Raw genomic sequence first — 27,721 nt, 5'->3', positions numbered from 1 at the left:
AGGAAGAAAAAGGAATACAAAATGTCGATGCACATGCTTCTCGTCCAAAGACAGGGTGGGGAAAGAAGCATGTGATGTGTTAGTCACATTAGTTACTATGCTATGGAGCACATGACAGTTTGTGATGAATACGGTCTAGAAATGCTAGTTCAGCATGAATTCCAGTCTTTGCTAACAGTCTTTTTTGTCTCTGTCTCTGGACAGAAGCCTCTCTTAGAAAAAGGATAAGACAGAGAAGTCTTGGGTGAGTGTGGGGAGTGTGCTCAATCAGGGTTCTCAGTGCAGCTGCTCTGGAACTAAAGAATCCACTGTTGCATTTCTCACTCCTTTTGCTTTAAACAAAAGGAAAATCACCATTCCTTATGAAGATTAAATTGTGGCACCCAGTGTGCAAAAAATAGATAAACAACCTAATCCAAGATAAGCTAATACAATCCAGAGATCTACTAACTTAATATTAACTTCAGATTACCGTTTTGTCTGGGGGAAAAAGACAGTGGGTCTGTTTACACGCCACATTGTGCTGGGGTAGATACGGAGGCCATGGTATCCTCAGCCTCTGGGGTACAGGGTTGTGGATGTAGTTTTGATGAGTACCTAACAAGCACTTCTCTTTTATTGCCAAATCAGTCCAGTTTCAGCACCCTCGCAGCTCCTGGCAGCTTAAGTAAGTTTTGCCTTTTGGGGAGAAGAAGATAAACCCTGAAGTTTTTCAGCTGCTTCAGGAAACAGGGCTGCTGAAGCAGAGGAACAAGACTAAGCATTCAAGTGTCTTTTCTAGCTGATCTCTCTGAGCGATTTCCAGAATCAAAACCTGTATTTCTACCTGAAGGGATTCATACTTTATCTGTTCCCAAAATAATTTTCCAATTTTATAATCTTATGATGCAAAGTAAACCAAACACACAGGTCTTACACACTGTGTACAACATCAACAATTATATAAGGAAGGGGTAATCAGTAAGTTCCACATCTGTTACCTTCTGCCTGTTCAAATGAAAGCTGCAAGTATGCCATGTTAAATGCTGGTTTTCTTCTCTAAAATGTGAAAAGAAACCACGCACACACGCAAAAAACAAACCAGGAAAGATGAGACTATTTTCCTCTCAGGGCATCCAAAGTGAACAGTTACAACCTGACCAAACTAGAATGTTTTCAGTGAGTACTTTTACAGCTTTTTCCTTACAAATGTATATAATGTGCAAAAATGGGTTGCAGTCTTATTAAGGTTATGTCTTCATAGGAGGGTTAACTTGAGCTCTGTACACTCAAACTGACTCCTCTGGAGTCAGTATACTCTGTCTGTGAGTGACCACACCATGAAATAACATGGGAGCAGCAGAGGGTGATTGTGTTGGCAACAGGCAAGTTGTACTAACTTGAACTCTAGCTTTCCCTAACTCAAGGTTAAAGCACTACAGCAGCTTAAGATCCTTGTGAGAGCAAGGAAAGCGAATTCAGAAGGGATGGGGATATTCAAGCTTTATTTCAAGTTAACTTGTAAGCAGAGACTAGCTTTAGGGCATGAGTTCACATCCACAGCCCAAACTGGTGAATGCAGAGAAAAGCAAAGAGGAAGTAGAAACCAAAAGTGTGCCATGTTGTCATTTTTGCCTCTCTGATGCATACATTGAATGATTTTTCCCTTTGGATGAATACTAGCTTGCATAAAATTCAAATAACTCAGCTGTCTACAGATGGGGGGAGGGAGTGTGGGAAGAGGAACAGAAGGAAGGAAATGGAACTGAGAAGATTGAATTAACCTTTCAATGTCTTGAATTTCAAGAAGGGAAGAATTATCTCCTTTTAAGTCTGTAAGCATGCAATTAAAATGTGAACAAGCCTTAAAAGCTACATTTGCCCCATATTCCTAGAACTCTACTTTAAAGAGAGATCTTACAAAACAAAGGTTCAGATATAGGAGGCAGGAAAAAAAAAATCTTATCCTTTGAACATCTATTTTAATCACACAACTCTGGTAGAAAAATGAGTAAAAATGTCTGACATTTACATTGATCATGTGCCTTTGATATTGAATTCAGTTTCAAAACATCCTTATGCATGTGTCTAGTAATGGCAGACAATCTTCAAGAAGGTGAATGGTTTTTCTCTGTGCAGGTTTCTGTTTCCATGAAATGGATTCTTTCAGGTATCTGCTTGAGCATTGTGAAGCTTCATTTGTTAATGCAGGGCAAAGCTTTAGAAAGGACTTTGATTCTTAAGTGCTCTGCTGGACTCTGTGAGTCAGAAGAATTAGATACCTGCTGATGCAGGAGCTTCCATGAAGAGTTATGGATGTCCAATGTGGCCAACGGTCTTGTGCTGGGCATCCTGAAATACAGTATTTGTTAGAAAATTTTATAATGCTGGAAAAGACTCAGTTTGGGGGCACATCCCTGTTTCTGTATGAAATATGCAGGAAGGAAAGGCATTTTACAGAGCAACTAGCTGGAACTTGTTACTGTTTGTTAGTTCTTTGGTATTGAAAGGACTCATGTTTGTCAATACTTTTGCAAGGTATCAATAGGATCCATTTAAGACACAAACTGAGCACTTCCAAGTCCAGCATAGTATATCAAATAATTTGCTTGTAGATGAAAAATTAAACCCAAAAGTAAATACTTTGCTGACATAGGGATAATTTTCCCACGAAATAAAAGCTGCTGGCACACAATATACAGGTATTACAGCAGACAGTGTCTTGCTTTGTTTTCCATTTCCTTCTAGTAAGATAATGACCCAGCATGAAGGCAAAGAATTGCATGGCAGGATACCAGCTTTCAAAGGATCAGGAGGCATTGCAAAATTGATTCAAATTCTGGAGTATTCTAGCTTCTATTAAGCTATTAAGTATTCTAGTTTCTATTAAGCCTTGTACAACGGTGAGCACAGTTGGGATAGGGATATTTTACTTTCATTTAGTTCATTTTCTGATGAGGAGTAACACAGGGCTGTTGCTGGAATTAGACTTAAACGGAGATGAAAGTGTTCAGAGAATATTTATTCTAAGGTTGTACTAGGTCAGGGCTGACATAGGGGATCCATGATGGAAATATGGCTTCAGTTCTTCTGCAACAAATACTGGTAATCATCACTTGTGGTCATGAATAGCTCTTCCTGAAAACAAGGGATTTTTTTACTAGTAATCATCTCAGATCTAGTGAGTTACTTTGTAGAATCTCTGGAAAACTTTAAGGCTGAACAACTTGGCTGGACTTGTACGATTACACACTGAGCTACAGAAATGGCTCACCCTTCGTGATGAGACAGGGATGCCATGGTACTCTGGCTCCTCGGTCCTAGGAGCCAGGGGCACCTGCCAAGCTCCTGGAGCTGTGCAGCAGCTGGGGAATAGTTCCTTCTCCTTGTGAGCAGCCTCACACTGGGGCCTTGTCACTGTGCAGGGCAGTGCATTGTCATATGTCCTGACATGTGGGTGACAGTCCGATGTCATGTGGTGGGACTGCAGCCGTGCAGTGCAAGTACTGGGGATGCTCTGCATGTGCCTGTGTGTTCAGAGGGGGAAATGAGCCTGTGTGAGCTCCATGCTGTCTTGTCAAGCTTGCTGAAACTGGGCTGGGTGTCTGCCTGCATGTCATGTAAGCAGGAAGTTACAAAATGCTACCATAAAATTTGACCTGTACCCTGATAAACACAAGGGGACAGATCCCACATTGCTCCATTGCAATTTTAAGCAGTGATCTGAGAGGCAGACACCTTTGATTTAGCTGTATTGTGGGGGTGTAACCACACAGCCACTCATTAAGTCGTTTCCTCCCTTCTCTATATATTTACTGTCTTAGAAAAGGTGTCTAAAGCATCAGGACTCCCAGGTTCTCCTCAACCTTTCAGAAACAGGCAACGAGAACACAAAGTGAGCAGAAAAGACTGAAATGGCAGCCTGGGACTGCATATGTCTGCTCCCTGCAAGGAACATTGGAAGCGTTTGAAAGGGAGGTAGGGTAAGCTGGCACAAAACGGGGCACTCGGAGCCAGTTCAGGGGAGGGAAGACACTGCCTTGGACTCCAAAGCAGTGAGCAGGTGCTGTGCAGTGCCTGCCTACCTGCCTGCCTCTGCTGTTTGTCTCCTCGTGCTGCATGTGTTTTGTGTGTCAGGTTTCTTGCCATTTTAGTCTTGTCAACTGGCCAACGTATCTGCTGAAGAGCCAGCTGGAGTCCGCGCTCTCCTGTGTTTCATCAACAGAATTGCCAGCTTGTTCTGATTCAGTATCTTTATTGTTGTTGATGAGGCTAAACAAATCAGAAAGAACACAGCTATGTATGCACAATACAAATTCAGAAACCTCAGCCTGATGCGAGGAAACGTCATTAGCTGTTCAAGTGGAGAAATCTGCTGTGGAAGCAGACTGGCTGCAAGTACAGACCTCCAGAGAGCTCTGTATCCCCTGATCCTACCCATTTTATTGTCTTTATACAGCACCTCCTAATGATACCAAATCTTCTAGAGGGGAAATATAGGTTTAGATCTCCTTAAAACCTAACCTACTGTGGGATTGTGATTCTCCCTTCTTCAGATTCTAAATGTAAAACCTCTTAATGAGTGTTGTTAAGTATGTCTAGATAAATTTTAGAATCCACATTGGAAAACCTGAAGCAAACCCCTTGCAGCTATTGGCAGTACTTTAGTTTCCATTAATTCCATCCTACATCTTATTGGGTTTTTTTTCCTGTCTCATATATTGTCAGTTTTTCAAAGAGGGGGTTGGAAAAAGCTTTTCCTGCAAGGATTTTTTAGGAACTAAATCCGAATTTCCTTAAATGCTTTATTAAACCCACCTCCTATGGCTGCTGGCACCGCATGACAGAGAAAGCTGTTGTAGTTACAACATGGCATGTGGGAACCGCAGACTGTGAGGCACGGCTTTTAACACTTCTACTGCAAGCTCGCATCTCCTCACTAACTTATGCTAACTTAGTTTAAGGGTGCTAAATTGTGTATTTTGAGACGCATTAGCTCTTTGTCAAAGGGCACTTCATTACTTCTGGTGTGCTTACACATTGGAAATGCTTGGGAGCGATCACTTTTGATGCTTTGATTCAGGAAATACTTAAATATGGTTACGACAAATGGAGAATCACAGAATCAGCCGGGTTGGAAAAGACTTTTACGATCATCAAGTCCAACTGCTCCCCAGCACTGCCAAGGCCACCACTAACCCATGTCTCTAAGGGCCTTGTCTACGTGGCTTTGAACACTTCCAGGGATGGTGATGCCACCATGTCCCTGTGCAGCCTGGTCCAATGCTTGACTACTACTCAGTGAAGAAACTGTTCCTAATAAAAACCTTAGATCGGATATAAGGAAGAAGTTCTTTACCGTGAGGGTGGTGAGGCACTGTAACGGGTTACCCAAAGAGTGGCAAATGCTCCATCCCTGGCAGTGTTCAAGGCTGGGTTGAACAGAGCCTGGGCTGACATGGTTTAGTGAGATCATCCCTGCCCATGGCAGAGGGTTTAGAACTGGATGATCTTAAGGTCCTTTCCAACCCAGACCATTCTGTGATCCTAAGCAGTGGTGACACCAACTGCGGTCACTCTCTGGGCACCTCGCAGCCCGCGGCAGGCGGATGCCTGAGTCACTGTACGGTCGATGAACGACAGAAAAACGCCAATCCCCGGGGTGCGGTTCTCGGGTGCGGTGCGGCAGTGCCTGAGGCGCCGGGCAGCTCGCGCCCATAACGGACAGCAGCCACCCCGCCCGGGGCCGTCGGTTCTCCTTCCTGAGGAGGCGATCCCGCCCGGGGCCCCGCCGACGGCCTGAGGCAGAACCACTGCTACCGGTAGGACCCGGGTCCCCTCAGCTCCCCTCAGTGCGGCCCCGCCCCTCCCCTCAACACGTGACCCTGAGGGGAGGGAAAGGGAAGAGGAGCGGGGAAGGGGGGCCGCGCGCGCGCTGCACCTGTCAGTCAGCGCGTCACTTCCGCCAGTTGCCGCCGCTACCGTTGAGGGACCCCCCGCTCGCGGTAGGCGCGAACGAGCGGCTGAGGGGGCACTGCACGGCGGCCCGGGGCGAGGGCACAGCGGCGGCGTGGCGAGGCCTTGCGACGGGAGAGCGGAGCGGAGAGGAGAGGCCCGCGCCGGCCCCCGGGGTAGGAAGAGGCGGAGGAACCTGCTGCTTCGTGTGCTGAGGACGGCGGGGAGGGCGAGTCACCCGGCAACGGTGAGGAGCAGCGGGGCGCATGCGCGGCGCTGTGCGGGCCGGGGGTTGTGGTGGTGATGGTGGTGGTGGGGTGGGTGTCCGCCCCTCAGCCGCGGAGATGGCGGCCCGGGCCGGGTCTCCGGTTCGGAGGTGGTTGAGGGGTAGGGACAGTGTGGCGTCCGGCTTCAGGAACCTTCTGGCACCGGTACGGGCGCGGGAACTTCCTCATGTGGGCAACGGCGGGCGCGCCGCAGGGCTGCGCGGTGCAGAAGTTGCTAGAGCCTCTCGAAGGGAGCTGTCAAGCGGTGCGCCCGCTTCCCAGTTGCAGCTGTGTGTGGCTGGGACCTCGGAGGCAGCCCTGGTAGCCTGCAGGGTTTTCTTGGCTCTTCCAGCAGAGTTGTCTGCCGAGCCTCTTCCCTCCTCCCACGGTGGATGAGCTTTATTCCCCCCTGCGATGGGGCTTGGCGCGCTGACAGTGTTAGCCTGGTAGCTCCCTGCCAGCGAAGTTGTTCTCAAGAAGTTAAAGAAGGGTAGTCACTAGATCTTGTGTGAATAAGAAGGCAACGTTTGCACCGAGAACACTAGCTTATGGGCAAGGCACTCCATCCTGTGACTAAATGTATCTTCTGAGGAATCTGTCAGTGTGTCTGCTTCCATTGTTCTTGGAAGCTCCTTAGGGGTTTAAACGTTTGAGTGTAAATGCTTCTTGCTACCAAAAAGTTGCTTCAGTATGAGATGCTCCAGTGTTAGAGTACTTCTTCTTCAAAGTTTGAAAAAAAACGCCCAACTCAACCACAAAATAACTGCAATCAAACACTGCAACTTGAACTTTTAAGACTTAATTCTTACTCGAGTTCCATGGTCTGGCAGCGCTTCTAAATTTTAACAAGGGAGGGGAAAAAGGTAATGAATGAAGGAAGTGAATAGCACCGAATCACTCTTGTGTGTTCAAGAAAAACAAAACTGACTATATAAAATGCAACACAGTTGTTTATTTTTTTCAGGCACGTATTCCCAAGTGTCCTCAGGGATGGAATAGTTAGTCTGTGACTGCAGAATAAATTGTTGAACTGGATTAGCATTTAGGGTTGAAGTTTTTCTGTCTTCTGTGCAGTTTAATCTGCCAGCATAAAAAAAAAAAAGAAGAGAAAAAGCTACTTTGTGAGCCTATATTATAACAAATTCACCGTCTTAGTCTGTTTCATATCTCTTTTTTTTTTTACTGCTTATTACCAGTAAACTGCTTTACATGTTCTCTGCTGCATAGCTTTGAAGGTATTTACAGTATTTTCTTACCTGCTTTGTCTGTGTTTTGCATGTTATCTAGCACCATAGGAATCCTTTCCTTGTCTTGACAATGTTACAACAAGGAATCAAATATCCCGATGTTTTGAAAGCATCAAACTGGAAATTCACAGTATTATTTTAGAAAAATCAGTTGAGTGTTTCATGGTTACATTTAAAGATGTTGACTAGGAGAAGCTCCTGATCATTTCTAATGCTTGCAGATTCTGACATGTACAATGTGTCAGAACACCTGAGCTTAGGAAATGACTGTATCTGCTGAGTCAGTTTGGGCTCTTGCTGTATGCACTATAACATTGGAAGACCTTCTAATAGCTCATAAAAAGACTTAATTTGATATTTATGGCTCATAACAGGAGACCCATGCAAGCAGTGAAGCTCTCTTTCTCATGTATATAACAGCATGTTTGCAAAAGCAGGTGAGGCTGAAGAAATATTCCATGCATTTGGAACAGACATTAACTGTCATGAAAGCCCCGACCTTCTGCGTAAAGACTTTTTGTGGTGCTTTTCCCCTTTTCAAATACTCAACCTTTTGATCTCTGCTGAAATGTTTATAGCTCAGCAGTGATGCCCTATTCTAGGACTCATTAGAAAGTGAATAAAATCTGCCAAGCCTCTTCTAGTTTCGGTTTTTGTTATTATTCCTCCTGAGTTCTTGTTTTGGTTTCCCCTCCCCGACCCTGCCCTAAGAAGCTGTAGCTCTAAGGAAGAGGAACTGCTATCAGTAGAAGAATGCCTTCAAGTTGTCCCTAAATCCTGTACATAACACCAGGTTATGTTTTGCTGCCATGTTAGCACACAAAACAAAAGTCTAGCAGCCATTAGGATGAGAGTGAATCGACTTCTTGCAGGGCAAGGCAGTATTTGCATCTGTGAGGGTGGAAGATGGTAAACCATTTTAACTTCTTTTCTCCCCCTTGTATTGCAGGCCCAGTTCTATATTTATTAATCATTTCAAATGTGGAAACTGTTACTTAAGAGCTAAAAAAAATAACACTTTATCCGGGATATTTGAGGAGGAGATATAGAATTGAAGGGGTATTTAATCTTCTGTGAAGGGCTATTAAAGAGGGAGATTTGTTACTTGTCATGCAGTTTTTAAATTAATGAATGTATCAGTTATTCAGCAGAGAGGCTGTATGTCTCATGTCAAAACTGTATCCAGGCAGAGAATCCAGGAATTCTGCATTGTTCCCTGAAAAGTCAGTAAAATTGGGCAAGTCATTTTGAGTCTCTTGCTGACCATTACCACCTTCAGATTCTAAATTTTACCTGCGAAGACTTTGGGACCTGTCTGAAGGCTTTAGCAAGTTCAGATTTGGCTTTATAGTTTTGTGCTGGCCTCATAGCCAACTGCTGGGATTTGTGAGAGTTTGGTCAGTTCAGATGAATTCTGTGTATTCTTACAGCCTAAAAGAGAATCTGTTTGTTCCCGCATCTATTTTTTGTAAAGCTGTTTTTTTTTTAAGTCTTAAACCCCACAGTTTAGGTGATGATAGTGCTGAAAGCCTGTTTTGCTTGCAACATATGGGTGGAGTCATTCAGTACAAGAAATGGGCAGTATTTTGCACCTGGATCTAGGACCATATTCTGATTATAGTGAAATTAATAGTGCTGATAGTAACAAACAAGGCTGCTCTTGAGGTGTCTCAGTTGTGAATGTGTGAAATTTTATATAGTACATTTGTCTTAGAAAAAAGATAACTTGAGCTTAAAATAAAGATGCTGCATTATGTTCATGTTCACACAGCTTGTAACAAAGACTGTGCCTGCAGAGGCTTTTTGGTATGGAGGGTTTTATTTTCCTAGCTATCTGGAGCATTGTAAGGACGTTAGGGTGGGGCAGCTGCTCGGTCAGAACAGAGGATCTGGTGGAAGCCCTGAATGGATTGTCCAGGTTCCAGTCTCCCTACCTGCTCTCTTCACATGTCTCTTCTGTTCAGTGTGTTCCCTGCAGTGTGTTCAGGATTAAATTTTGTGCTCAGCTGTGTAGGATAATAATACTTGGACAAAATTGAAAAGATGAAAGCTGGAATCTTATGAATGCCGTTCTTTCTTCCTTTATTTGCTGCCTCTTTTTTTAAGCATGTATATTTGAAAGGGTTTTTTTCCCCCTTTTTGCTGAACTTCACATTTAATTAAATCTTTTGTTGTCTTGTCAGTCTTTTATTGTCATTGGGTTACTTCATTTTTAGGCTGCAATGTAATTTCTAACCTTGTGATGCTGGTGATATCTTCAGATTTGGTCATGACCAAGTTGTGACAGGAATGGGTTGTGGAGGAGACCTCATTAGCAGTCCCCTCTCTTCTACCCCCTCTCCCCCTTTCTTTTCTCCCCTGCTCTTCCCTTGCAGTTCAAAGAGTCATTGAACTCTTCGTTAAGATGTCTTACTCCTTCAGTGGGGATGCTAAGACTGTCCTTTATATCAGTGGCACATGGTCATGGTGGTCATCGTTATGACAGAGGCAGTGTTTCCATAGCGAGTGGGCCATTTTGTAAGGTGTTGAGTTCCAATGTAAATTTCTGCTTACCTGCTCAGGAGGGAGAGAAACAGGCTGATGATAAATGTATGTAATAGGATAACTTATGTATAATAAATTAAGTGCATTATCTATTAATAGTTCGCTTTTATTGGTGTCTCTGTGGTAGCTTGACTTCTGTTCCAAAGTCTGTCTTAACAGCAGTGACAATTGTTAAGCTGCTTTGGATTTATAATGTGAACCTCGCAAGCTGCATAGTTTTACTGATAATTTCTTCCTGTCTGTTACCTCAGTGTACTTTTATAATGCCATTGCACTTAAGTTATTATCTGATGTACTGGCAATTATACATTTGTGGTTGGTGGAGCACAGCTTTACTTTGGGGGGAGGCAAGTAGCATGAATATAATTAGCTGTTACACAAGATACAAAAGCCTTTTTATTTATTAACTACTGTTGTTAAGAATGTGGCGGGATCTGTGTGAGCAGGAAGTTTCTTTATAATTCTGCACATGTGCATTGGCAGCAGCAGCTGAGAGCAAATCTGGCAGCGTTCAGTGGTGGGTGTGAAGCAGTGAGCAAACATCGACTGCTTTCTGGTATCGCTGATGGTTTTATTGAATTTCTCCTGCTACAGTATAGTTGTAGAAGGATTCCGAGTTGCTGTAATGCTGTTTAAAAGCCTTTGGAGTTCATCTAGTAAGTGAATATAAAATACTATTTTTGCATATCAAACCACTTGAAAATCAGCTCACATTTTGGTGATCTCTCAGCTTGCTCTTTTAAAATGTAAAATCGTTTTGGCATGTTGCTTAAATCAGTCGCTGTGTTTAAGGGTTTACTAATGCTATTGCAATGCAGCTGCTAAATGCTTAATTTGGTGCTTAAAATGTGAACCTTTGTAGGTTTTGTTTTTTTTTTTTCTTTATTTTGCATTTCATCTAACCAAAGCCTGCCCACTTTCCTGACTCTCATGAAGATCTGTATTGAATGATGGGCTTTTTCACAGCAAGTCTAATCGGGTGCTGGCAGCTGAAATTTTAGACTAAACTTTAATGACTGGAAAACAAATCCTAATCAATACTTTGGTTTCTTGGCTTGCAAGTTTTAAAAATAAAATCCCAAATTTCATCAATTTTAGGAATATCTTTTTTCAGAGGAGCTTTCGTGAGTTGTGTTGTTGCTTCCTTCCGTGGTATGGACATCGAGGCTTATTTTGAATTGGTCTAATTTGTAGATTAGGTAGCTTGCTACTGCATTTCCAGGAAGCAAAAATTGCATTCTACTAAATCTGCTGTTGTATTTTTTTTTTGTGCTTTTATTTGCGTTGTCACTATAACCAGCATTTTGAGTGTTTTCTGAGTGCTAGTGGCAGATGATGGAGAATTTCAGCTAATTGAGGTCATGTGTGTGTGTGTGAGAGCACACATGTGAAGGCATGTACATGCAAGTAGCAAGTTTATTAAATAGCTGGTGTTCCTGCTTCTGCTGACTCCTGTGATTGTGTGCAAAACTGCCACAAGCTTGTTGCCTTTTGATTCCAATTTAAGCAGAAAGCAGACGTGTCAGTGAAGAGTTAATAGCCATGTTAAGAAACGAAGGGAGCAGGGACGTCGAATGTGCTTGAAAAGACGTTTATTCTGACATGGTTTCCTTCAATGCTGTGAGTTAAATTCTGTAGTTACACTTCTTTTAAAACATTCTGCCTTCATGGGAATGAGGAGTAAATTCTTAAGAAGTCTAGCTTGTGAAATTTGAAATAACAGCTGAGCCCAATTGTCTGATTTGCCAATCCAGACTTTTGACTAAAATGCCTCCCAATAGCTGATTTCCTGTACAGTCAGAGCAATTCTTGCTTTAAGAGTCTGTTTCAAGCTAATCTTCTGGTTTTAAAAGGTCTATCCTTAAACAGTTTTTGTTTTGACTACTCATTTTAATGAGTGTTTAAATGTTGCTTTAAAATTGATGATCCTTTTTAGTGAAGGATATTCTGTGTGTATATTTAAGCCCTTGCCCAGCTCTGCATGTTTTCAGCTATTCTCTTGAGACAAATAGCACTTGTCCTTTTGTGTGTCCTGAGTTTGTGGTAGTGCTCTGTTTGCTTGCTAAAAGCTTGGGATAGGTGTTTTTAAGGGCTTTTAACTTTTGTTTTTTCTTTTCCTCTAGCTGTGTCTCCTGCCCCAACCTGCCATCTTTTCAATTTTGACTGGACTAATTAAATGAACAGAATACTCTTATTTTTACTTATTAGCCAAATAAAGGCTGAAAATCAAATGAGTGAAGGCTCCTTTTATCTTGTTAAAACTTAAGAGCAAAGAGCAGACTGCTGGTTGCCATTTTTTAAAGCCATAAACTGCATGTAGCAGTTGCCAAGCGGGGCTGTGTGTTCTGCAGGGAGCTGGTACACCAAGGTGTCCCAGGCAAACCCTCTGGCTCATGCTTATGCCTGACAGCCAGATCTGGGTGATATCCCTGCATGAGGAAAGTTTCTGTGACTCGGAGTTGGAATCTGTGTCCTAAGTTTAGGCCATCAGTTTGAAATTCTTAGGATCTGTTATAACTTTGAACATTTCAAACTTAGCTGAAAACAAAATTCTTTATTTGAATTTCAAAGTGTGTTTACTATATGCATCCAGAGGGATATCATGGATTTTTGCTAGTTATAAGAAAGTCATGTAAGTAACAGATGATTTTTTTTTATCAAATATAGAGTAAAAAAATAAAAACTTGGAGGCACCTTAATGTTTTTGAGGAATTTATTTGTAACTAAACCTCCTTGCCTGCAGAAATGATCCTCCTTGGAGTGGAGGATGTATATGGGTTCTGTTTGGAGCCAGTGTGAGGGCATGTGAGTGGGTGACAGGATGCAGCACTACGGACTGAAAAAGCCAGTCTCAACTTGAGGTGTGTTTCCGGAGAAGTAGGGGCAAGCGATTGCCCTTTAGCACTTTTATCCCTATCTCAAAATCTTACTTAGTTTTTACTTTTCATATTTAAAAAAAATCATCGCTGATGTCTCCTAATCCCACAAAATAATACATTAAAAATAGAGCAGAATGGCAGACATTGTTAGTTTTGATTTTGGCTTAACAGATGATAGGAATTTCTTGCTAGATAAAACAAACAAATAAAAGAATTGCTTAAATAGTTGAGACTTGCGGCAGAAATTCTACAGGCAGATGAATGTTTTCATTCTGATGGCATGGTTTCAGTTTGTAGCCTTTTTTTATCTTATTTTTACTTCTTGATTTTTCATTCCCTTGCTTTAAGGGAAGGTGCTGGAGCCTTGAGGACTTTAATTTAAAAAGACACCCATATATTTGTAATTTAGCCAGTAATGTAAAAGCTGAGCTAATTTTAAGTCTAAACTTTCATATGTATTCCTCAGATACTAACAGTTAGCCGTGTATTCTGTGTTTTTTTAGTGGCATTTTATATGTGGGTGTGAATACTTTGGTTGCCAAGATAAGTGAATGCTGTTATGATGGCAAAATGAAACTTGTGGTGCTGTTTTCCCAGCAGACTCTTGCCTGGTACTTGCCTTATTAACAACAGCTACATCAAAGAAACAACAACAAGCCCCCAAACAAAACAACAAAAACCCCCAAAATCCTTTTTTAATAAGGGATAAGAGCACTGAAATACATGGAATGAAACTCAGGGGTTTGCCCTCATTTAAGGTTCTTGGGGATGTTGCATAGGACATAGTAAGGGGTTTTTTTTTCAGCCTCTTTCAAAATTATGGTATAAGATGGTCACAAGAAGGTGTATTTCTAGTTGTCTATAGTTACATTTTGTAGAACATCAGTGTAGCTTAGGGGGTCTTTGGGTTTGTAGTGGGGGAGGGAGGTAGATGAGAAAGGTGCAACCAGACTATTTCTAATAAAGCACAAGCTGGTGTGTTGTTTTAATTACTGTGGTTCCCTTGATATTACTTGTGAGTCATGTAGGCTGTGAAATTGGGAAGCACATGTTCAAAAGGGTCAGGATAAAAGGGGCAAAACTGCAGATAGTTGAATGGATCACTTCCTGTTTTCTGAAATGTTTGATCATGGCAAAAAAACCCCAAACAAACCCAAAAATTAATCCCCCTCAGAGTCTTGCTTAGGATTTGTAAAAGACTCTCGAAGTAATACGGAAGGTTAGATATCTTGTCCTAGTTTTCCTACGTTGTCTTCATTAAAGTGGTGGACATCTTAAGTCAAGGGAGACCAAGTGGAAAAGCTGTTGATCAATATAAGAAGAGAAGATATATAATTATTTCTGAGCCTTTCCTTCAGTGATAGGTGATAGCATATGAATGATGATAAGCCCTATAAAACTATGTTTAAAGTATGAGCTTGGGTTGTAAATCCGGTTTGGCTGTAACAAGGAGACAATCAGGCTGTTTTGACTTCATTGTTACGTTGCCAAGCTAGTGAAAAAAGACAACAGAAAGACTTCTATTTTACTGTCTCTTGAATGAAGTTAATGTTCAGGTAGCCTGTTTGTCTGCAGCACCGGGTGAAAATGACAATGCTTTAATGTCAGCTAACTAAGCACAAAGTTGTCTTTGTTAAGGAAGCTGGACCACAAGATTGTTCATTTGGTGCTGAATTATAAAGAAGTGGTTGCTTCTAATTTGCTTTTTATTGGGTGATGATTGTTTTGATGTATATTTGAAGGTTGGTTAGTTGGTTTGAGCAAGGCAGCCTGAAGCATTGTGGCAGATCCATCAAAGGTTTTTTTCCCAGCTGCCATTAACCCCACTAACATGAGCCTGTCTGGTTCTTTGTGAATACATGGTTGACTTTGGTGGAACTTCAGAAAATAGACTGTGTGCATCTTCAGATCTTGAAAGTTGCATGATGTGTTGGGATTGATTGAAATCTGCAAGAGACAGAGACAGATGACAAAGAACAGGAGAGGATATTGGTCAGCATTGCGTACATCATTAGGCAAAGATTTAACCACTTTTAGGCATGAAATACTTTTTTCCTCTAGGCCTCAATGCAAGAAGATTTTGAGGAGGTTGAAGCAGTGTTGTGTAGAGCTTATGGTCAGCTCAGTGTTAATGCATGGGTGCAGTGTGGGGAGGATTTGGAGCAGGAAAATGTCAGTTTTTTCAGACTACTGGAATGGCTCTGGATTCTTGGTGTCCCAGGCTAGTGAATGGACTCACATTTTAGTACTGAAATGAGTAGTGGGTTTTGAAGATGAAGTTGATTTTTTTTTTTCTGATGTGGAATAGAAACAAGAGCCAATGTGCGGGAACAAAGAGAGGGAAGGTACTTTTCTCAAGTCTGTCAGCTGAATTCTCATCTTGATCTCAAATTATGAAATGGAAGGTTTTAAAGCCAGGGAAAGCTTTTTTTATTGTCTAGCTTTGGTAGTATGTGGTGTGTGTTGTGTTTGTGTGTGTGCATGTATGTCTCAAGCTAGTTTTGCCCAGTTACAGTTGCTTGAGTTTAATTAGAACAGGTAATAGGTGAGATTAAGGGGCTGAGATGACCCTTTGACTGTACGTGGGCATTGAATGAGCTCCACTGTGTCATGAAGCTGCAATTTAAATGTTCAGTACCACACAAGACCAAAAGGCAATTGCTGTGGTTTGTAGCTATTTTGAGAGCTGAGAACTTGAAAAATGTACAGATAATTGGGATTCTAAAAGGTCACAAAAATGTGACTGGTTCAAGGAAACCTAATTTGGGGAAGTTGTTTCCTGTATTTGTATCTCATGATGACTTAGGCTTTGAACGGGAAATTAGGACACATAATCAATTTCCTAGATCTGTACCACTGAAAACTTGTTGACTCTCTATGTTCCTTGGTTAGGACTTTGTTTTTGGTCATACCATTTAAAGATGGGGCGTTAAGCCAGAGATCCTTCTAAAAACTTTATAGCCATGAAATGTTTTAGTATGGTAGGTACTATAAAACAGTTCTGTCCAACCTACTACACCCTTTGTGGTTCTTTAGAAAAAGAATGAATGAGTCTGAAAATCATTTCATAATTGCTAAGGCTTAGCTGTCCCGTGCTTTTGCTTTACGTTTGGTTAACTCATAAGTGAAGAAAGGGATTTGCTTTTTTGTGTGATGAGGTCTTTATACTTTCTTGATCAGAACAAAAAACTGATGATTTAACAGGGAGAATTCCTCAAATGCAATGTTTAGACTTGTGCCTGAGTTTAAAACTGTTGAAAACTTTATGGTCTGATAATATTTTCCTTGTTTTCAGATTAACTGCTGAAGTACTGATCGAGTTCTGCTATTCTTCAATGAGGAACTACAGGCTGATCTTTTGCCATAATCTTAAACAACCATAAATGACAAAAGAATGCTTGGTCAGTGAGGGCAGCTGGCGCAGAAAACGTTTTTCAAACTCGGCTGTTTAAGTACTCTGAGGTGGGTTTCTTCAACTGCTTTACTCAAGCTATTAAAAAAGAAAAGGAAGTGTGGATTTCAGTGTGTCTCATCTGTTAGAATTTGTCAATCCATTAGTAATCAGAGGATTAAATTTGGTTGTGGTGCTTTGTCTGGCAGTCTGTACTTCATGGTCTGTGTGCCATCCTCTATGAAAGTGACTGCTTGCATTTAAGCAAGTATGTTTTCTTTTTGATTATTTATTTTGAAAAGACAGGTTTTTCTTTGCTAAAAGAAGTATTTTGGTTCTGACAGGATAACAGTTTAACTGAAACACAGTGTCTTTGATAGTAATCTACTTAGACCCTTTATCAAGCAGAGACTTGCAAATAAAGCTGGAGCTTCTGCATGGTGGGAAGAATGGTATCACTGAGCATCTAGAAACTAGTTGTGGGGGTTTATGTTTATTAAAATGTTTAATTTGATGCAGGTGTTGAAAGCTCTATTGTACAGACCAGAAAATGCTGAATATATTAGAAGTTGATTGCAGCGGAGTTGTGTACCACAAAATACTTTATCATTTCATGTAACTAAAACCTGTGGGTTTGGTTTGGTATGATCCAGTAGTTTCATTTGCTCTTGAGAGGTTTTTGTGTTGGGTTTCCAAGGCCTGACTGATAAATACTATCAGGAAACGTACTGAAGAATCTCTCTTCTGAAGCACCTTTGGACTTAAGCAATGATGCTATAACTAGAATTATCTGAGTTTTCTTTGCTGTTATATATGTTCTTCTCAGTCCTCTATTGAGGATTGGCCATGACATCTATCTTGGTTATAGTTGTTTCTCTAGTTAGCTGTACTTGGATTCATTATAGAACCTGTCATTAAATCAGTCAACAGACTGAGAGAGACCAAAGAGTATTTGCATTAGGTGATTAAACTAGCGTGCACTGAAGTATGATTTTTGGTTTTAATTCCTCTTACTTGACAGAAAAGACAGCTTTGATTTTTGGCTGCAAAAAGATATGAGGAAGAGCTCCTCCCCTTCCTTGAGTAACTGCAACTCTGTTCTTGCTAACAAAATATTTGGAATTCCACTTGATGAGCTGCAGCAAGAAGGGCAACCAGACAATGAGGTTCCATTCATAGTCCGCCATGTGGTGGACTATATTGAGGAACATGGTATGTATTATCTTGCTGTACTTGAATGTGTTGAGCTGTTATTCTTACAGAATAAATTGTGGGGTTTGTAAGCTGTATTTTTTTGAAGAGTACTTTTTCCTAAAGTTACTTATATTTAATTGGATGTGATTTAGTTGGAATTCTTTTTTGGTGATACACACTTTCTTTAGTCCTTCAGTTACATTTGATTATCACTTTTTTCTAACTGAGACTAATGCAGTCAGCTTATCAGGATAGTTCATAGGAAATGGTATGGTTTAGGTACTGTAACATTCAGCCTACTGTACTGTTAGCTGGGCATAAGAATGTATTTGCTGGGAAAAGGACTGCTGAAGTCTTGCAAAACTGTTGTCCAGGAAGTGTTTCAGTCAGTGTATGAATTGTACATATCTGGTTATCAGTATTTTCTGCAACGTTTGTCCATATTAGATCTAAAAGTTTATTTCTGCAATTTCTTTCTAACTCAGGGGGTCTGGAACAAGAAGGACTTTTTCAAGTCAATGGGAATGCTGAGACAGTGGAGTGGCTTCGACAACGATATGATAATGGAGAAGATGTGGACCTGGTTAAAGAAGCAGATGTACCCTCAGCTATCAGCCTTCTTAGGTTTTTTCTTCAAGAACTTCCAGAGCCAGTCATCCCTGGCAGTTTGCACATACATTTAATGCAACTTTCTCAAGGTAATAATTATTTTTTATTCAATTTTTGTATTATTTGAAGAGTAAAAAACAGTATTAAATGGAGATTTGTAGTGACACTGGGGTGCCTTTGGTGCTCTGTGTAATCATGTGTGTATCAGGAGGCATTTAAATAACCTTTTCTTAGCACAAACCCCAAATAAATAAGTCTTTTTAGGAAACTCAGACCACATTCAAAGGCACAGTTTATCCATCATAGAGGAAAACAGTGAAGCTGCCACATATCATGCTGATTGATTCGGAGTGTTCCATGTTCTTGTGCATGAATAGTGCGACACTACTCAAAGCTACTGGAATCAAAGTTGTGTGACATCTATTGATGCTTCAAAGTACTAGGAATTCTTTTGTCTGCTTTTCTCTTATTTCCTCTTAATTTCTCTCACTCTACCTATGCTTTCCTAGCAGTTAAAGCTTTTGTATACTAGAGATATTGAGCCCTATGCTCATGTTGTATTTGCTCTCCCACTGTGGATTTTTTTCAGTTTAAAACTCATTTGTAGGAGGAATACACACACCCCCCCTCCCCCTGTCACCAGCATATTGTTGTTGCTAAATGTTTTTTCATATCCTGCAAAACCTTGCCCTTTCACATTGATACCCATATGCTGGCACAGTATTTTCCTTACCAGTTCCCAACTTGTCTGTCTGTATCCAGTCTCCTGAGTCTTTTGGCCTCTGCTGTGTTGAGTGGTGTTGGAGTTGATTCATCACTTGACTAGTAAAAAAGCTTGTCTTGCAGCACTACGTTAGTAATGTCATCAAAGGGTACGTTGCTGTTGGAGCTCTGCACCCTGTGACATAACTGAGGGGTTTGCTGGTTGTCACTCTGCAGGAGCGTTGCTCATTTTCCAGTGTCAGTTCATACTTTGCTTCAAGTGCTAGGCTGTTCTGCTTTGGAAGATGCACGTTTTGGTTGTTGAGTTTATTCCTCATAAGAACTTGGTAGCGTTCATGGTTGTCCTGTTCAGAGTAGGAATTGGCTTGTGGGGTGAGTGAGTATAGCATGGTTTTTGTATGCTGTTACTTTGTATTTGCCAACTGCTAAACTGGAGGGTCATCTTTATAGAGTGTGAAGCTGCTTCATTTTCCTCCTTTGGTAGCCCCATACCATGAAATGTGGAATGTGGGGTGGGTATCTGAATAGCTGGTGAGCAGAAGCTGAACACTGATGTGTGAGGCACCAAGTAGTCTTGTGCTAGAAACAATTTTTGGAAGCTGCTGATCAGAGAAATTTGTTAAGGCTGAAGTTCTGTTTGTTTGTCCTGTGCAGTAATGAGAAGCTGAAGTGGACTGGGAATTTCATTAGTGATATGTCTGCTTTTTTGGGTTGTGTTGCTGATGTCATGGTTCCTTGGATCTCAGCAGCTAGTAAACCTGAAAAAGATGATAAATGACAGAAGAATGGTTAAGACAGTAATGCAGAATGCTGCTGGTTGCTCAGCTAATACTGCTATGCACCTTGATTTGCAATATCATGACTGGAAATGGGATTGAGGTGGACTCCCTTGGTGTGACAGTGTAATTCCCTTCTATGACTTGTAAAATACAGTGTGAAAATTGGTTTTTTTCCATTTTTTAATAGATGACTATGTAAAAAATAGATGGGTTTTTTTTACATGGGAGTTGTTTTGGGAAAGGAGTTTTTCTTCAGCATGTAAATCCCATTTAGTTCCTTTCTGTCAAATACACAGAAAAGCTTCTCTTTAACTTGCAGTTTATTTTCTTTACTGTCTTTCTTTAAAGTTTAAAATCAAATGATTTTAGAAAGATTTAAAGTTATTTACACCATGGAAATTGGAACACATGAACCTTTAAATGCTGTTTCCTGATACTAAAATAAGAGTTTCAGTTTCCTCTACTCAGGTTTTGGCTTTTTCACTGTCTGATAGACATAGCTCAGTTTCCAGGAAGAAGTATTTTTCTGTGCCTGGTTGCCTGTGTTCAGATACTGTAGATGTTACCTGTGTCTAGGTAAATGAAGTCCTGCATGTTACTGTTTGGTATTACTGTACATGTACAAAAGGGAATTTGCTACTTGGGAGTTGACATTAAGGACTCAGCAACTGCTCATCATCTTCAAATGTCTTCTTTCCTTTCTAACTGATCTAAGAAGAGTTTTCAAATCCTGAGAAAGGATGAGGGGTCTGTTAGTATCAAGTTTTCTCCCATTTTGGCTTTCCCAACATTTCCTTTATATGGAATTTCTCTGTTAGGTACAAGCAATTGTAAACTCTCTGAACCTTGTTGCTTGTAGGGCTTATAATGTAACAGATGAGATTGATAGGGAGATATTTTGCTGAAGGGTATAGTTAAATGTGGGGTGAGAATGAGGAAGTGTTATGATGAGCCTTTCTCAGGTCTGAAAAGGAGTCAGCAAGCGTCAAGCTAAGTGCATGTTAGATGATTGCATTGAGATTGCTTGTATTTATCAATTAAGTGTTGTAAAAGGAAGTAGAGTGCTGAGAATGGGATGCTTGTAGAGGAAGAAGTGGCAAAGGAGCTTGTGTGAAACAGGGAGAATTTAGGTTTTAAGCTAGCTTGCTGTCTCCGGAGCTGTTGCTGTCTCCGGAGCTCTTCTGAAAAGCAACTGTTGTGCAACAGTGGTAAAATGAAAAGGATATGGAGGAGCTGGCCTATGTAATCAGCATTAACTGGGGAAAACATGCTAAACTGGACTTGCAGAGGAGAATTTGGTGGAAGTCATTGGTTTAAGTTATCAATTTGTTTCACAGAAGAAATTAAACTTACAGTTTATCATTAGGGAAAGTAATCTGATGGTTCTGTGCTATGGAAACAAGACTGGGAAGGGTTTCGGTTTTTTGTTATGTATCCCTGTCTCTTCAACACCCATCCAGACCTTTGACATAGCTGAAGAAGAGTGACAGAACAGGAAAGGAGTTCTCAACCTCTCTTGGAGAGATCAGAGAGTAAGGGACTAACCCAGAGACTGAAATGAGAGGATGAGATGCAGGGACAGATAGATTGTTATGAAGTACCACCACTGTAAATACCCTTCAGATATGTGGGTTGGGTTGGTTTTTGTTTGCCTGGTTGCTTGTTTGTTGAGTTTTGTTTTTTTTTTTACTTTTTCCACGGAGAAATTTAGTAATGGAATCTCAGATCAAACCAACACAAGTCAAATGCTGCCAGTTTAGGCTATATTCTGTCCCAGTCATTTGTACTTCGGAAGCAAGTAATTATTGTCAGAGTCAAAAAGTCAGTCAATATTAAATGTGCAAAAGCAGATATTTATTTCTGTGATTAAAATACTTTTATTACATTTTCCAGATTTTAATAATGAAGATGAATTTGGAAGAAAGTTGAGGTTCCTCTTGCAGCAGCTTCCACCTGTTAATTACAGTTTGTTAAAGTTTCTGTGTAAATTTTTAGCTAATGTAGCATCTCATCATGAAGAAATCTGGTCAGCGAGTTCTTTAGCTGCAGTCTTTGGCCCGGATGTATTTCAGTAAGTTGGTTTTTAAAGTTCATGCAATATTTCTGTGTGAGTTTGACGGAGTACATCTGTAGCATGAACTCATTTCTAGTCCATGAGTAACAGTAGCAAGTACACAAGATGAAGTTCCTGGAGAAGTTATGGCTGCCCCATCCCTGGCAGCATTCAAGGCCAGGTTGGACGGGGCTTGGAGCAACCTGCTCTAGTGAAAGGTGTCCCTGCCCATGGCAGGGGGTAGGAACTGGATGAGCTTTAAGGTCCTTCCAACCCAAACCTGTTTATGTTCCTATGAATATGTTTTGGGCAGCATCTTTCTTTCTGTTCTCCCTACTCCCTCACTCCAGTTTTGTCTTACAGTTTTTGCTTATATTTAAACAACAGCTTGTCTATGAGCTGTGGCGTTAGAAACCAGTGATGTGGTTGTTGCATTACTGTAATAATACTGAGGTTCTCATTTTTTAGAGATAGCCTCTAAGATTATTATTTGTAGTGAGAAAGCTCTTCTGGTGTAAATGTATCCTGGGGATTCCCCTCTACAGGAAAACACTTACATTTTAAATATTTCTTATGAAAAGTTGATTGACAAAATAGTTTGTACTTTGTCACTTCTAAATGTAAGCTAGTATAAAGCTCTATAATGCACTGGTGTGAAGGCACACTGAAAGTTCTCTTGTGTTCTGTGAATGGATTCGGGATAATGGTGTGAAGTACAGCCTTTAGTCATAGAAATCATTCACAGGAGTCTTGGGGGAAACAGTTGAATTCATATCTCTAAACTAACCCAGTGTTGAAATCTTTAGCATTTACACAGATGTGGAGGATCTGAAAGAACAAGAACTAGTGAGCAGAATAATGGCGGGGCTTCTGGAGAACTACTATGAATTCTTTGAAAATGAAGAGGAAGATTTTTCATCCACCAATGATTTAAGCTCAATAACTGAGCAGGTAAGGATATTTTAAATGGCAATATGTTATCACTTAAGTATCTGTTATACACATTTATGATTATGAAAGATAGGTTGAAATATAACTTTATTATGCCTTTCTGTTTCTTGCAAACTGACAAAATGTGGCATTTCCTTATGAGTTTTCCAAACATAGGCATGCCTGTGGAATTGTATAGCTATGCTACGGAGAGACATACACTGGCACTGAACCAACAGTGATATCCTGCCCAACACAAATATGCTACATAAACAGTACAGCTTTTGAGTTACCTTTTTAGGACTGGAGAACTGTGTTTCAAGTGAATGCAGAGCCATGCTAGTGTCTCTCTTGGTCAATAATACATCCAGGTGTGTCTTAGAGGAACATGCAGGGTCTCGCACTCCACTTGATGATGTTATCAGTGTTGTTTCCCTATGCCAGAATTTCTTGAATGGTGTTTCTCATTCCAAGACTTCAAAACAAATTCTTGATATTAGTGAGGAAAAGTGCTGAAATTAGAGAAAAAAAGCCGAGTAGAACAGAAATCCTCTGGGTCTCAGGATTCAGCTGCCAGGCTTGTCAGAGTCACCTCTTCATGTGATTGATGGTATCCAGTGTCACTCTTCTGCCTTTCCTCACAACAAATTTAACTCTGTGCAGTAAAATACCATGTCATGCTGGGATGTATATAAATATCTATATAAATACAGAGATGGAGAGGTGTTAAGGGAAATGAAGATGTAGTATTCTTCTTATGTTCACAGATGTTTTAAATTCTAGGAAGTCATGGTGTATAAGTGATAATGGCGGAAGAAATACTTTTTTGTATTATCAAAGCCAGGTTTGTGGATTTATTAACAAAATCTTGGCTCAAACCCTTCCTCAGAAATACAGAAAGCTATAAACTATGAATTTTCTCATATTCAGTTGGCTTAAGAAGTGATATATTTTCTTTGAAGAGGAAAAAGGGGTAAGTAACAGCACTTGCTAAGGAAGGTAACGAGAAACACTGAGGTTTTTAAAGCCTCGCTGTGCCATGAACCCCTCCTCTAGCAAGACAGGTAAGGCAAGTCCTGAGGCAGCTGATTGCTTCCTCTTAACTGCAGGAGACACCTCTCTCACTCACTGGGCTGCTCTGCCAAGCGTGGGCAGCACGTTCTGGGTTGAGCAGCTTCTGCTCTGCTCGCTCCTATGGCAAAGTGCTGCAGCTTTGCAGTGTTTGCTGTCTCCGGCTCTTTTCAGGAGTGTGTCTAGCACGGAGAACTGACACAGCCCTGCTGTGAGCAGGAAGCTGTTGAATAAAGCTGGGCTGTGTCTTCTGCAGCCAGGCTGAGCGCTGTCACCTGAGGCTGGCATGACTGCTCTTTAAAGAATGGTTAGTCTGCTCTCATGCTTTGAAATTACTGACTTGTCTTGTGGGTCATTCTATGTTTTAGCAAAAGGGTTTCCCAGGCATAGCAGCCCGTTGGGTGTGTGGTTTTGGCTTTGGTTTTTTTCTTGGTGGGGTGTCCCTTTAATTTCGTGGTGTCTCCACCAGATGTCAACAGTGCACTGCTGCTGGGTCCTGCTCCCTCCAGGCCCCTGTGTGCAGTGCAGCAAGGCCCTGTCCCCACTGCGTCCAGCCCCACTATATGGGGCTGGGCTTGCCCGTGGGTCACTGCCACATCCTCTTGCAATTACACAGGAAAGTCAGGGATAAGTATGTTTCTTGACCTGAATGTATTTCCATGTAACACATTACACCTCTTTGAAAAATAAACAGCTTCTCTCTGCCTTCTGTGTAATTTAAAGTTTCAGTTTTTCCTTAATTCAGTGAGTTTCTTTTATACTCATGTAGAAGGTGATATAAAACATATATTCTTGAGGCTGCTGCTGCTTTAATGTTTGGGTTTGCAAGTTTGAGAGATCAGTAATCAATCACAGAGGCTTTGCAATCAGAGTAACTTTCTGTTTACCTTGTTACGGTTTTAACATAGTTGCTTTGTGAAAAGGGAAGGTGCTGTACTGAGGTGTCAGTTGCTATATTGTTTTACTTTTAAATTACCTGTATCTTACTGCTTCAGTAAACACATCTGTGTTTGGAAACAAAGAAACAAAAATAGACAAGAGGCTTTGGGGGAGCTTCTCAATACTCTTACATTTGCCTTCAGAAGTATGCATTCAATACCTTAAAGTTTGGATTCTTAGACTTATATATTGCTTTCCATAAAGCATTTGAAAATGCTTCTCATGTATGAGTAAGGCTTCCTATGGAATAGAGGAGAATTGGCTGTCTCTGTTTCGTATATAAAGGAAGAAAGGTTCTGTGCCTCATGACTTCAGCGTGGCTGGGATATTTTTGTCTTGATTCTGCTTGTGTTAATTTACTGCATTAGAGGTGCTTCTCTTCAGCTTTTGTCCAGTGTTTCAAAAGAGTTCTGTAGCTTTTTAGTGATGTGGAATACATGGTTTGACATAAAAGCAAGTCTAGTGTGCCTGTCTCTTTCTAAAAACTGAAAAATGTTCACCTCTTTCACGTACGTTGTTTTTAGACCTCTCATGCTCTTTTAATTCCTTGGACCTCTTTAAAGAACTTTTCCAGTCAGTAACTGTGATTAAATCCTTTTTAGATCAATGATCTCTTGGAAGAGGAGGAAGATGTAAAGCTTGAGCAGTCTGAAGAACTTCCAGAAGATGGCACAGAGAAACCTGTTGAAAGGCCGGCTGTGGTGCATCTAGATATGACAGGGAGTCTCTCAGATTCCAGGAGTGTTACAGCATCAACAAGGTAACCTGTTCCTGCCTTAGAGTTTGGATTTAGAGTCTGAAGTATCGTCTGTTCTGTCTGAGGGGAGCTGTCAGGCTTTTGAGCGGTGTGTCTACAAACTGAAGCTTTATAAGTAGGTGCAGTTATTGTTGTAGTAAAATACAGAAATAATAGTACAATACAAAAATAAAATAACTGCTCCCAGATTCAGCAGAGAAATGCCTGTAGAACACGGATGGGATTACCAATGTGATTTATGCAGAGAAAGGGAAAAAGGGCATATTGTAGTGAAACTGTAAAGCTGTATTTTGTGAGAGTTCCTGTGCTCAGTGCAGCCACAAGCTGGCTGCACAACGGAGGGGACTGTGTCCATGTGATTCATGTAGTTGTCTTCTACCCCCCTTTATGTCTTTGCCTGCGGGCTCAGTTTGGTGCTGTTGCCATTGCTTTTGGCTTCAGAGCTGCCACCAAGTGAATTTTATCGGAGAAATGTAAAAAGAATGTGAATATTTTTAGATGTGAACCCATTCTGAACCGTCTTTCAGTGGGAAATCCTGGGGCTATTTCTTGTCACGTGCTGGTCAGCAGAGCTGTCCTTGTGCAACCCTCCTTATTGTCTAAACCCGTGAGAATTTGTTTATCCAGATGTCTATTATGACCAGTTTGGTTGGGTGTTAAATGAGGAAAATACTTTCTGATTTCACTAGCATACAGTGGACTATATTGCATTCAGCAATTGTAATGAAGAGTCTATAGATGTGCTTACTTCCTGAAAATATGCTAGAGAGAGAAAACACTGGGGATGAAGAGAAAACTACATATAACCAAAAGGAGAGTGGGAGAGCAAGTGGAGTAATATTGACCACTAATGATTTTTAGGTTGGTATTTAGAGGTTCTAGAAAGGCCTTTAGTAGGAGCAATGCAGAGGAAATCTTGAGCGCTTCAGAGATGGTGTTTGTAAGGTTATATATGAGACTTTACAGAATGGGTTGTTGAATTGAGGGTCCAGAAAGTCACTTTAATATGAGCTGAAATGGAAACTCTGGGTTTCCTGTTTTGTGAAAGTTGACTTGTTCATGTACTTGTAAACACCTCAAGATCAATCTTCAGCTAATTTAAACTCTACTAACTAAATTTATCTCAGAGGCTGATGTTTGTTATATCAGTATAGGAGTGACATAACTGGCACCTATGCACAAGTTGAGGCTTAATTTGTTAACGGCCTTCTAGGAAAGGTTATTAGAAAAATACATAGAAAGCCAAGGTCTTGTGTTGTCCAAACAAGTATAACAGCTGCTGGAGCTGGAGGGCCCTGCGATACCTGCCCAAGGGCCAGATTCTGTAGAGAGATCTGTTCAGATAGGCTCTGCTGGGTGGGAGCTGGGAGCAGGTTTGGGAGCTGCAAAGTGGGATAGAGTGGGATTCAGCTTTTAATTAAGACCAATCTTCATAAAGGAGATGCATATACTTAAAACTGTGCTTCCCTTTGAGAGCTTATTTGTGTGCATTTGTAATACACAGGTTTATATTGTACTTGCTTGAAGAAAGCAGTGTTTTATTTTTAGGTCTGCTTTACTTGTACTTAGAGCTCACATTTTACAGAGAGCGAATTTTACCTTTTCCTCTTTGCAGCATGTGTTTGGTATGGGTATTGCATGTAAGAACTTGTGGGGAGAGATGAGGAAGAATCTATATTAAAAGTGTGACTGAAAGCAGAAGAGATGCAGGGAAAATCACAAATAAGGTTCTACCTAAGACTCAGTAGTCTTAAGAATGTGTATTTTGGGTTCCGTTGAGCTTCATTGCAGGGACTTGTAAAATACAAAATAATGAAAGAAACATTTTGGTCTGTAATTGAAATTCTATTTTAATAATTATCCTTGTCAGTAATGCAGGTGTTTAATCTTGGTTTGAGTTAAATGGAAAACAAGTTGCTGTAATTGGAATTTGTACAATTACAGTTGTAAAGCAGTTTAGCTGTTCGCAGGTATTCACAGGTATTTAGTTGCCTGTGGAATGTGGAAGCACAGCAGTAGTGACAACCTCAACATGTCTGAGAGTTTAATTTTGATAGCCTGAAGAGAAAAACATCTTTCCTCAATGTTTAGGGTTAATTAAATATTAATAGGCTTTAATTATGGTTGGCGTTTTCCATAATTCTTGTGGTGAAGGATAACAAGGAATCCTGCAGAAGAAGAGAGTTGTGACTGTAAAACCAGAACAACTGCAGGAAACATGAAACAAGAAAATACAATTACAGAGTGAGAGAGTGTGCTTTATTAAACCTTTAACAACCATAAATACTGTATGTTTCCAGACTTAAAGGCCTTCATAATACATATTTAATGGCCTTTCTTTGTTTTATTTTGTGCAAAATATAAGTAAAAAAGCAAATGCTGATGCAGCTTTATGGGGCTGTTTG

General features: G+C 40.7%; 1 protein-coding gene across 4 annotated transcripts in view; it reads left to right on the top strand.

Moving 5' to 3' along the window:
- Positions 1–6,029: 6,029 nt before the first annotated feature.
- FAM13B (family with sequence similarity 13 member B) overlaps positions 6,030–27,721 on the top strand; it is a 49,019-nt gene continuing 27,327 nt past the window's right edge. For 2 of the 4 annotated variants that reach the window (XM_080627077.1, XM_080627076.1), the window contains exons 1-4: positions 18,033–18,153; positions 21,460–21,637; positions 22,426–22,570; positions 25,162–25,319. In XM_080627077.1, coding sequence (XP_080483203.1) covers positions 18,138–18,153; positions 21,460–21,637; positions 22,426–22,570; positions 25,162–25,319 — 497 coding nt within the window. In that variant the 5' untranslated portion in view covers positions 18,033–18,137. Of the gene's footprint in view, positions 6,182–16,165; positions 16,333–17,282; positions 17,474–17,940; positions 18,154–21,459; positions 21,638–22,425; positions 22,571–25,161; positions 25,320–27,721 lie in introns of those variants that run through there. The other 2 variants (XM_080627079.1, XM_080627078.1) reach the window with 2 other exon arrangements.

The sequence above is a fragment of the Psittacula echo genome (assembly GCF_963264785.1).
Source record: "Psittacula echo genome assembly, chromosome: 11".
In the NCBI taxonomy this organism is placed as follows: Eukaryota; Metazoa; Chordata; class Aves; order Psittaciformes; family Psittacidae; genus Psittacula; species Psittacula echo.
This window is presented reverse-complemented; position numbering and strand designations above follow the sequence as displayed.